Source organism: Marmota flaviventris, chromosome 8 (assembly GCF_047511675.1).
Source record: "Marmota flaviventris isolate mMarFla1 chromosome 8, mMarFla1.hap1, whole genome shotgun sequence".
Lineage (NCBI taxonomy): Eukaryota > Metazoa > Chordata > Mammalia > Rodentia > Sciuridae > Marmota > Marmota flaviventris.
This window is the reverse complement of record NC_092505.1, coordinates 55,668,696-55,680,803: the sequence shown is the minus strand read 5'-3', so window position 1 is coordinate 55,680,803 and position 12,108 is coordinate 55,668,696. Positions and strand designations below refer to the sequence as shown.

Genomic DNA, 12,108 nt, shown 5'->3' with positions numbered 1-12,108 from the left:
TAAAAGAAAAAACTGGGCTTTGAAAAATTCTGACATACCTCTGGGAGCCTAGAAGGCCACCTGCAGGTGCAGAGCTGTGCACATGCCCAAGAAAGACCTGAGGTGGCCCTACTATCACCTCTGGCTGACCCAAAGTCTCTGAGAATGCAGGAAGTAAAGGCAAAGGCAGCTAGAGCACTGAAGATATGCCCCAACACACACAGAAGCCCTGGGAGAGGGTTGGAGAAAACATGCTGGCTCAAGGCATTTAAGGAACTTCTATCCAGTTATTAACCAATCTAGCAGAGACTTCAGTGGCCATATATGACAAGTAATCCCATGCTATAGTTTGGATCTGGAATTTCTTCCAAAGACCATGTGTTGAAAGTTTGGTCCCCAGTCCATGGTGCTACTAGGGGAGGGGTGGAATTTAGGAGGTGGGGCCTAATGGGAGGAAGTTAGGTTGCTGGAGGAGTGTCCTTAAAGGGGATACTGGGACCCTGGCCCTTTCCTGTCTCTTTCTGCCTCCCAGCTGTTATGAGGTAAGCAATTTCTTCCTCCACACATTTCTAACATCATGTATTGTCTCACCACAAATCCATAAGCAAAATGGAGCCACTGCATGGACTGAAACCTCTGAAACTGAATCATGAGCCAAATAAACCTTTACTTTCTCTTAAATTGTTTTATCTCAGATATTTTGTCACAGAAATTAAAATCTGACTAATAATCTAAACTTTACAAAACGGGAGAAAATGATTACAAATCATATATCTGGTAAGGGACTTGTATCCAGAATATATAAAAACTCTTAAAACACAACAATAAGAGTGGGCCTTCTTCCTCCATTGGAAGTCCCAAAGCAAAAAAACAGACCTATTTGGAAGTAAGGAGGGAGATGCATTTAGGAAACACTATCTGATTCTGTTCAAAGAAAGAAATAGAACGTGAACAAACATCTTTTATGGATCAAAATCCCAGGCAAGATCAGAAAGGGGGCTTTTGCAGCTCCTTCCACATGCTCTTTAAAAAAAAAAAAAAAAGTCTTATTTGGCTGGTGGCCCCACATCCCCAGAATGCTGCTTCAGGATGAAGCTAGGCATGGAGCTAGTTGCAACAGAAAACCTGAGAAAGGGGTTTCTCTTCCCTCTTAGTTCATACCCACAAAGATTCAAAAGGGAGAGTCAAGTTGACACCATAAAAAATATCCTGAAAAATGCCAACGAAAATTGAAGACAAGGATGACCCTCTGATTGTTTCCATCTTAGGCATATTTGTCCTGCATAGATATCAGGTCATATGTCCCCGAAACCTGTCCAGAATTGATCAGAATAAGGTCTACTATCTTTAAGAATATACAAAATAAAAAATAATTTTAAAATGACCTAGTTAAAAATGGATAGGACATGTATTTCCCCAAAGAAGACGATAAGCACATAAAATAATGCTCAGCATCACAAGTCATCAGGGAAATGCAAACCAAAATCACAAGGAGATGACCGTGGGAGGCTGTAATTAAAAAGTAGAAAGTAACAAGTGTTGGTGAGACTGTGAAGAAACTGGAACATTTGTACACTGCTGGTGGGATGTAAAATGGTGCAGCCACTGTGGACAACAATCTGTCAGTTCCTCAAAAGGTATTACCACATGACCCAACAATTGTACTTATAGGTATATACCCTCAAAATTAAAAACAGGCATTAAAAATAGATATTAAAAATAGGTAGCCATGGAGTGGACAAGTGGGTAAACAAAATATGCTATCCCCATACATGGAATGTTATTCAGCCACGAAGATGAATGAAGCTACTGGCACGGGCTATAATATACCTGAACCTTGAAGTCATTCTGCTTAGAGAAAGAAGCCAGTCACAAAAGATCACATATTGTATGATTCTGTTTATATGAAATGTTCAGAACAAGCAAATCCATAGAGACAGGAAGTAGATTAGTGGGGGAATGGGAAAACAAATAGTGTCTAATAGCAGACAGGAGAAAGTGTTCTAAAATTAGATGTGGTGACAGCCACACAACTCTGGATATATTAAAACTCAATTAATTACACATTTTTAAAGGATGGCTTTTATGTTATATAAATATACCTCAGTAAAGCTACCACAGAAAACAAAATAAGATAGGGAGCCAGACTGAGGTGAATTGCCCCAAGATGGGAACAGGCTAGAAACTGTCTCTTGCAAGATTTAGATAAACTCACAGAAAGATGAAGGCATAGAAGAAACAGGCTCTCTGGGTAATATCATTAACCTTTGGTGTATCTGACACCTCATGTCTGTCCCCTGCCCAGACACAGAGCCCTGGCTAGGCTGATGAGGCTGAACTCTGACCTGTGAGCCCACCTCCAGGCACTCCCACCTGGAATGGAGGATACCTCTTGCAAAGGAATGAACCAGCGCAGCTAGAATCCCAGTTAAGAAGGGAACCAACAGCCAAATCCCCTCCAACTCTTTCCCATGGGCTTCCCCTGTCTTAGGGGCCATTTGTGTGACCTTCCAGAAATGTTTTATAACACATAAAAGCATCTTTCGCATGTACGTACGTAGATCTTTTTTTCCTTTAACACAAATAACAAATGATACGTGCAGCTTGCACTTTGCTCTTTTTCATTAGTAGTGTTATCTTGAACACATTTCACCGTAAGAGTTGACAAAGGTAGCCTGGTATTCTAGCGTGTTATACACCACTAGGGCATTTGTCATGGAAATTAAAAATGCACAAGATACAGTGTAGAGAAAATGACATAGTGAATCCCTCTGCACATTTTTCTTTAAATTTTTCATTTATATGTACCGATATTGCTTCATTGATAACCCTGCCAATGCTTCCCAAATGTGGATTATTTCTAAGGAAAATATCAAAAATCATCATTTCACTAATAATAACTCAATTTGTATCTCTACAATGTTTGAACTTAAAAAAAAAAAACATGAGATCACCATTACAGCTTAAAATAGAGTTCTTTTATATCAAATAATCTTGTTGATATTCAAATTTTTGCTGGTGGTCTCATAATCATTTAAATTTTTTTTTTTGTAGTTGTAGATGAACAGCATGCCTTTATTTTATTTTTATGTGGTGCTAAGGATTGAACCAGTGCCTCACACATGCTAGGCAAGCACTCTGCCACTGAGCTACAGCCCAAGCCCCCTTATAATCTCTTAATTGTTTCAGTCAGGATTCATATAAGGTCCACAAATTATAATTAGCAATGTCACTTTTGTATCTTCTTCTTTTTAAAAAAATATTTTTATTAGTTATTGATGGACCTTTATTTATTTATAAGTGGTGCTAAGACTGGAACCCAGTGTCTCACACATGCTAGGCAAGCGCTCTACCACTGAGCCACAACCCCAGCCCACTTTCATATCTTCTAATCTGAATTTCCTATAGCTTGTTCCTCCTTCACGTCTCTCTTCCTTGTTTTGCATACACTTTCTTTGTTGAAAAGAATGGGCAATGGTTATTTGTTCGTAGAGTTTCCAATAGCCTGCAGCTTGCTGATTCTACCCTGTGGTATTGTTTAATCAGTTCTCAGTGGTATTCCAGGGGTCTAGGCCCCACAGTATGCATTTATAGTTAAGGGGAGATTTTATAGAAAGATAAATGGGTATTAGAATATTTATCATAGTTTTGTTTTGTTTTCTTTTACTTATAGTGCTAGGGATTGAACCAAGGGCCTCATCCATGCTAGGTAAGCACTCTACCCCCAATCCTATTTATCATAGTAAAAAATAGAAATAACTGATTTGAAAAATTCAACAATATTATATCTCCATTCATAAATCATGCTTGAAAGCATAAATAATTAAATAATATAGAAATAATAACAGAATATTAAATAATAAAGATGTTTGTTACATGAGCAAACTAGGATAGAAGATAGCATACTAATAGCACAAAGCTGATTTTGTTCAAAAAACAATAAATATTTATTTTGAAGTCATAAGATTATATGTGGTTTAAATGCCCCCAAATTAGCATCTATTACTTTAATAATCAGATATTATAATAAACATAAAAGATGTGGTATCCCACATCATCTCACATTTCCCTAAATCTGTACACTTAGTGAATACTTGGTGCTCTGAGGTCACAAATATTGAGTCATGGCACTACTTGGACAGCTGAGAAACCTAAAAGAGGTAGCACTCAGCTAGGCTGGGAGTGGGGCTGGGCATGCTTATTTTGAGGTGATCCTGATGTGCACCCTTGATTAAGAATCACTGTTGGGAAAAAACTTAAAATCAGCATACTGCAGTGATGCAGCCACGTCAATGTTTATAGCAGCTCAATTCACAATAACTAAACTATTGAACCAGCGTAGGTGCCCTTCAACAGATGAATGGATAAAGAAAATTACACACACACACACACACACACATACAATGGAATATTACTCAGCCTTACAGAAGAATGAAATTGTGACATTTGCCGGTAAATGGATGAAACTGGAGAATATTATGCTAAGAAAAGTAAGCCAATCCCAAAGAACCAAAGGCCAAATGTTTTCTCTGATATAAAGATGCTAATTCACAATAGGGGGAGTGAGGAGAAAGGAGGTATTTTGGACTAGACAGAGGGGACTAAAGAGGGAGGAGATGGTTTAAGGATAGAAATGATAGTAGAATGAGCTGGACATTATTACCCTATGTGCATGTATGATTTCATGACCCATGTAACTCTACAACTAGACAAATGAGAAGTTATACTCCATGTATGTATGATGTGTCAAAGTGCATTCTACAGTCATGTGTAACTAATTAGAACAAATAAGAAATTTATTAAAATAAAAAGAATCACTGATGGAGAGCAATGTATTTGGCCTTAGCACGTGGGTGGTGCTGTTTACACTCAGGCCTGGGTGTAGGGCTGTAGGAGATGAACCATCTGCAACTGTGAAGCACCCATGAATTGTCCTCCTGCTGAGGATCCAGGGGGACCTGGAGGAATGTACTCACTTTTCACTAGAAGGGTCCAGCTGCAGGACACCTGGCCTTGGCTATTGGAGGCTGTGCAGCTGTACTTCCCACTGTCCTTGGTCTGAGCTCTCAGCAGGCAGAGGTAATGGGACCCGTTATCTTCATAAATCTCAATGGTGCCTTCTTGTCTGCTCACTGGAACGTCTTCCAGGAACCAGGTGACTTCAGGCTTTGGGATCCCTGAAACTACAGGGCCAGGTGAAGAACATGAGCCTCCCGCAAAAAACACACTGTGGGGCAGGGTGAGGAAAGCCTGACTCCAAGGGAAGAGCTTAGACTGGGATGGTGGGATGGCCTTCCCACTTCTGAGCCTGTTTCCTTACTCCTAACTTTAGGTTCCATAAGGTTCCAACGTCTTGAGATAGTCAGGGTCCTTGTGGAAAAGAAATGCAGGGGTGATGGGCCAGGTCTCCTGGTCAGCCAAAGCCAGGAAGGAAGGAAAGAGGAGACCTACTGTTTATTGTTTTGATGAGGAGGAGAAGAGTTTTGTTCATCCAGAGTAGTCAGAATTAGGGCATAGGGCCTATACTCTATGTTGCAAGCAACAACAGACCACCATTGGCTATCTCTCTAAAATAAAGGATGTTTGTAAACTGAGTCCTTCCTGAAGGGAAGACCTCTGGCTTCCTGGGGCACCTAGTCCAAGGGGATGGGTGGATATAGAAGGTACAGACCAGCTGCATACTGAAGGACGGAACTGGCCACCAAGGGACTACATTTGGGGACCAGTAACCTTAATCAGCTCTACTCACCCTCACACCTAAATTTGACTGCTTGGTCTTCACTGACTTCCTGGCTTTGGGGCTCACTCTCAAACTTGGGCCATGCTGAATGGCTCTGGCTCTCCATGGGGATTTTCCTGGTAGCAACCTTGCTCACAACTTCTGGGCTTCCCAGGTCCGACAGTCCTGTAGAAAGGGTGGCTGGCTGGGGAACAGATGGACTCATCTCTTCCCTAGGAGACAGGGTTCCCATGATTGGTGCTCTTTGTTCCGGCTGGACTTTTGTGGCTTGCAGGGTGATGGTGCTGGAAGTCTTCTGCAGGACAGGGGTCTGTGGTAAATGGAAGGAACTGGAGAATATTATGAGGAGAAAGGAGGTATTTTGGACTAGACAGAGGGGACTAAAGAGAGGGGAGGGGGTATGGGGATTCTAGGTGAGACCCCCGTTAGCATCACCTTGGGCTCCTGCAGGGGCTGTGGCTGGCTGTTTGAGGTGTAGATGGGGGACTGTCCTCCCCGGGGGCTGGAGCAGTTATTACTTGCAGCTGCAGTCTCCAGGCTGTCGAGTTTCGGCCCCTTTGAGACTCCATTGGTCACCTCCTTCCTGACATCTGAATTGGGGACCTCTACTCTTCTCCCAAATGACCTGTGTAGTGGCAGTGGGGTTAGAAGTGGAGGGGGGAGCAGGAGGGACAGAATAATCATTTGGTTATCCACAAGCATCTCTCATCATAAGCACAGATTCCAGGATCACAAAAGCCTACCAATTAGGGGCAATTAAGAACAAAAACATTTCTTTGCAGTTTATTCACTTTGCCAAGACACAGCACCAGCAGCTATTCTTGACCCGTCCCTGTCCTGTGTCTCCATTCAGAGCCTATTTTATCTACTTTTCTCTTCTCCCTGGTGCCCTGAGTTCAAACCACCCAGTCGGTTCTCCTTGTCCACATAGCCCTTCTCCAATCCAGTTCCACAGAGCAACTGTAGTCAATCTTTGAAAAACATTAATCGAATTGTGTCACCTGAAGCTCAAGGGTTTTCCAACAGCTTTCCACTCTATTAAGAATAAAACTGGGGGCCAGGGACACAGCTCAGTGTGTTTGCCTAGCAAGCACTGCCAAAAGAATAAAACTAAGCCTCATACAATTCCCCGAAGAGAGCACTGTCTTAGGACCCTCTCAAGACACTGTTTAGGCTGCAGCCACACAGGTGTTCTTTTGGGGGCCCCTTAGCCCACCTCTCACCTCAGAGTTTTCACACGTGTTAGACCCTCTGTTTGGAACATGTTCTTCCTGAACTTTTCTTCGCGTGCTAATATTATACTTCATAGGTCTGAGCTAGAATATGAAGTTTTCAGAAAGGGCATTGCTGGCCCTGAAATCCAAATTAGTATTTCTCTGTCATTCTTCCTCCCAGAGGGACCACAGTTGTAATTAGGCATTTGTGAATGTCTGAAGCCCTTCTCTATGGTAGACTGCACTCGTGGTCTAGCTCTGCACCTCACATACAGGACAGGAGGCAGCTCATGAGCACTGGCTGGGTGAGTGGGGGGATTCTCGCCTTCCTGAACATGGCTAACCTGGAAAGGTACCGGGAGGATACCGAGACAGAGGGTGGCATGGAGCTTTCAAGAGTCTCAAAACCAATGATAACCCTGATGTAGAACTGGATGGCATACTACAAAAGGAGAACAGAGCAAAACACAAACAAAAGAACACCCCACACAGTCAATTCTCCTCCCTGTACCACAACTTGAAAACTCAATGCATTTCTTGATGACATCATTCTTTTCTTGTGGAGCATTTCAAGATGGAAAATGTGACAATCACAAAGCTTAGACCTACCTATTGGTATTGTTCAAACCTGGAAGAAGAGGGAGAGGAGACAGAGAGTTAGTGGAATATTTTATAGACCAAGAAGAGAAAACAATAAGACCACATCTCTTTCCTTTATTACAGAGTTTCCATGTCCCAAGCACTTCCCAGTCACTCTGGCCTCACCCTGCCTCGCTGCTTCTGGCTTCCCTGGTGCTGAACTTTTTGAGTTGTCTGAGAAACTTCTAGTCCTGGAAAGCATAGAAGCTCCAGGGCCTGCACTCGCTGGGCTTTTTGACGGTGGCTGGTGCCCTGGGCCATGGAATCTACTCCCTTGCATTAAACAGAAGGAAATAAAAATCAGTGCAGGGACAAACCAACCAACCAACCAACCAACAAAAACCCATCTAGAAAAATGTCAAACCCAAACACTTCTAACTTACCATGACCCTCAGGAACAGGCCCCCAAAAGTGTTTGGTTTTGACAAATACATACTTTAAAAAACACATGGAGAAAGTGAAATTTTATTCCTTTCTTCCAAGAAAAGGCATACAATATACTTATTTCCTGCCATGTTATTTTTAAACTTTTATCATAGAAAATTCCAGAATATACAATACTAGAGAGAAGGCTGTCACAAACCCTGAGAACCATCACAAGATTCAGGAAAAAGCAATATGTCCCCAGTCTCATCTCCCCCTTTTTGTTTTGTTTTGTTTGATTTTTTTTTTTTTTTTGAGTACTTCAAAACAAATCCCAGGCAGTGTATCACTTTATCATTAAGAACCTTAGCGGGGAGTGGCTTTTAAATTCAATGGCTAGTTTTGAATCCTGCAAGAGTTTTATACTTCACCACATAAAGCCAAATCCTGTTCCTTTCATAAGGCATTCAAACTTCCAGTTCAAACTGTGATATCCTCAAGTCCAATTCATCCACATCCTCCAGATTAAGTTTAATGAATAAATTGGAACTCAGTCAAGAGAAAAAATAAATAAATAAATAAATAAATTCAATGGTAGGTGAGTAAAGGGAGAGGAGCTAGAACCCTGTTCCAGATGACTGACAGCAGTTCTAGACCCAGAGCTTGTTGCGAAGTTACATTCTTTGGTCAGGACCAGAACTTCTTGTTTTAATGCTGTCCAATGGAATAGAAAATACCAGCATGGCCAGGCATGGTGGTGCACACCTATAATCTCAGCGGCTTGGGAGGCTGAGGCAGGAGGATCTTGAGTTCAAAGCCAGCCTCAGCAACTTAGCAAGGCCCTAAGCAACTTAGAGAGACTGTCTCAAAATTTGAAAAATAAAATAGAATATGGGAGATCTTTCCATCTTCTAAGGTCTTCTTCAATGTCTTTCTTTAGTGTTCTGTAGTTGTCATTGTATAGGTCTTTCACCTCTTTGTTAGATTGATTCCCAAGGTTTTTTTTTTTTTTTTTTTTTTGAGGCTATTGTGAATGGGGTAGTTTTCCTAATTTCTCTTTCTGAGGGTTCATCACTGATGCATAGAAATGCATTTGATTTGTAGGTATTGATTTTATATCTGCTACTTTGTTGAATTCACTTATTAATTCTAGAAGTTTGGAAATTCCTTAGAAAACTTGGAATAGAACCACCATTTGACCCAGCTATCCCACTCCTCATCTATACCCATAGGACTTAAAATCAGCATACTATAGTGGTGCACCCACATCAATGTTCATATCAGCTCAATTCACAATAGCTAAACTGTGGAACCAACCTAGATGCCCTTCAACAATTGAATGGATAAAGAAATGGTGGTATATACACACAATGGAATATTACTTAGCATTAAAAGAGAATAAAATCATGGCATTTTCAGGTAAATGGATGGAGTTGAAGAATATCATGCTAAGTGAAGTAAGTGAATCCCCAAAACCAAAGGCTGAATGTTCTCTCTGGTAAATGGATGCTGATCCATAATGGCGAGGGGCATGGGAAGAATGGAGGAACATTGGGCACAAGGGAGGGAGAGGAGGGGAGAGGGCATGGGGGCAGGAAAGATGGTGGAATGAGATGGACATCATTACCCTAGGTACATGTATGACTACACATGTGGTGCAACTCTGCATGGTATACAACCAGAGAAGTGAAATTTGTGCTCCATTTGTGTACAATGAATCGAAATGCATTCTGCTGTCATGTATAACTAATTAGAACAAATAAAAATAAAATAAAATAAAAGGACTGAGGATGTGGCTCAGTGGTTAAGCGCCCCTGAGTTCAATCCCTGGTATTAAAAAAAAAGAAAGACAATGCCAGTGTGCACTGTACATACATCAAGGCTGTTTCATGAAACTTGTTTCAGTTACATACGTTTCTTCGCATACATATGTTCTGGGTTGTGGTGTCCAACAAATTTCTTTCTGTGGAATGTAGCCAAAAAAGCAAAAGGGGCAAGGTGGCATAGTTTCTGAGAAAGGAGGGAGATAGAAAAGAGAAAAATCACCCAAGGGAAGAGGGAAAAAAGGGAGGAAGAAGGAAGCAGCCTTCCTGATCCTCAAGCCAGAGCCAACTTCCGTGACTAATGAAACTGGTGACCATTGGCTATCATGCCCAGTGAAGTGATGTCCACCCCTTCCCACCCACATGCTCTGGCTTCCCCAGGCTGGACCTGGAGGAACCAAGACAACTGTAAGGAGGACGCATGTTCAGATCTCAAAGGAACAAGTGACAAGGGCTGATGGTTCTAGAAAGGAAGAGTGGGGATAAAATGGGATGCTAACATGTCCAGTCTGGTGGAAAGGAAAATGGGAATACTAAGGAGAAAGAGTTAAGTTGAGGGAACATCTGGTTTGAAGGACAAAGTAGATAACAAGTTAAGTTTTAGGCAGGGGTGATAGCAAGACGTTAGCAATGTCCACTCTTCTAATTGGCAATTAGAGGTACAAAAAAGGTGTCTGAGTGAGAAGGAAGAACTGAAGACACAGGGTGGGGCCATGTGTAGGGACACAAATTAAATGGGCAGCCAGCTCAGGGCATCTTCCTCTAGGGCCAGAACTGTACTGCAGGCCCATCTCCTTTTCTTCCTGTTAAAGACGCTGCCCCTGGGGATGTGTGGGTAAGTGTGTCACATGTTTACACATACAGATGTGCAATGAGCAACCATCCTAGGGTGGGGGGTGTTCAGACACCTGGAAGGGGTCCTCCTGCATAGTCCCGCACCTACCTGGGATGGAGAGCTCAGCTGACATGGAGGCCTTCCCTGACCCGTTCACCACCATGCACGTGTACACACCCACATCATCCTGGGTGACCTCATGGATTTCCAGAACCTGCATCCCATTCTTCTCAGACATAGACACACGGGCACTTGGCTGCAGTGGGACGTTTCCCTGTGGATGGCAGAAGGGTGGCTTGGTCACAGAAGTCTGCTCACCTTTAGGCACTGTCCTCCCACCTCCTGTCAATCCTGTGGGACAGATACTGGGCGGCGCAGCCCTCTGCTCGGGGCTCTGTGAACATGCTCAGAGGGCATGACTTGAGGTTGTGTCTATGGTGTGGTGTTGGGTCCAGCTTGGAGAAGGCACTGGAAACTGTTTCAAAGGAGCCCTAGCTTGAGATAGGGAGCCCTATATTCCTTACTTCGGTGCTTCATTGCTTTCCTATTCCTTTTATGCTTTTCCCAGGGTGAGTGTGGAAGAATTAGGAAGTAGGCAAAAGGTGTCCTAACACCCACATTTATCCAGGAGTTTCAACTCCAGGAAACCTACTCTCCCTGGCCTTGACCCCACCTGTTCCTTTGTTCTTCACTGCCTGCCCCACTCCAATGCTGCTGTCCTGCCTCCACATCCCGCCCCCCGCTGGCCACTGCATTCCCTTCATCCAGGCCTGAATGATTTATGAAGCACTTTCACATGGAGTCTCCACAACATTTTGAGTTAGGTGGTATTGTCCCCACCTCACAGATAAGGAAACAGTGTTCCAAGAGATCAAATGACTTGTCCAGTGCCACATGCTTTGTGACACAGGGAGCTGTGACCTCAAGCCTACCATCCTAACTTCCTATTCCACCCTCGAGGTGTTCGGGTCCGTCTTGCTCAGAAATTTCATGATATTTCTTGAGCACAAGAATTAGAGCAACAGGAGAGAACACAAAGGGGGACGAAACCATGCATCATCATCAAGCATACAAAGGAACCTTGTGAACCCCCTACGGATGGAACAGAAGGAACTGACTGAAGTGACAGACTCCTAGTAGTCCCAGGGTCTAACGCCGAGCTCTCAGGGCCACCTGGCCTGGGTCAGAGTCAGGAAAGATGAAATCTCACCTTGAGCCAGGTGACCTGTGGTTGTGGCCGGCCAGTGATCTTGCAAGAGAATCGCCCCATCTGTCCTTCTCTGGCCATTGCTCGGCCCAGCTTGGTAGCAAACTTTGGGGGACACTCACCCCAGATGCTAGGACAAGACCCTGCTGAGGCTGAATATCTTCCCCTGGGAAGAGATCACAAGAAAATCCAGTCCTACACAAGGCAGCAAGTTGATCCTCCTCCCTCCACCTGTTCCAAATAATTTAAGTTGTAATCAGAAACCATTCAAGGGTAGCCTACCCAACTCTAGACCTTAAACAATTTCT

The 12,108-nt window shown here is 43.0% G+C and overlaps 1 protein-coding gene across 5 annotated transcripts in view; it reads right to left on the bottom strand.

Annotated features, from left to right (window-relative positions):
- Mylk (myosin light chain kinase) overlaps positions 1–11,878 on the bottom strand; it is a 120,451-nt gene extending 108,573 nt beyond the window's left edge. For 2 of the 5 annotated variants that reach the window (XM_027936014.2, XM_071615271.1), the window contains exons 1-6: positions 11,804–11,878; positions 10,702–10,867; positions 7,543–7,561; positions 6,127–6,344; positions 5,729–6,040; positions 4,956–5,162 (exon numbers count right to left, since the gene is read on the bottom strand). In XM_027936014.2, the coding sequence (XP_027791815.2) occupies positions 4,956–5,162; positions 5,729–6,040; positions 6,127–6,344; positions 7,543–7,561; positions 10,702–10,867; positions 11,804–11,863 (982 nt within the window). In that variant the 5' untranslated portion in view covers positions 11,864–11,878. The remainder of the gene's footprint in view (positions 1–4,955; positions 5,163–5,728; positions 6,041–6,126; positions 6,345–7,542; positions 7,562–10,701; positions 10,868–11,803) is intronic. The other 3 variants (XM_071615272.1, XM_071615273.1, XM_071615270.1) reach the window with 2 other exon arrangements.
- Positions 11,879–12,108: the final 230 nt, after the last annotated feature.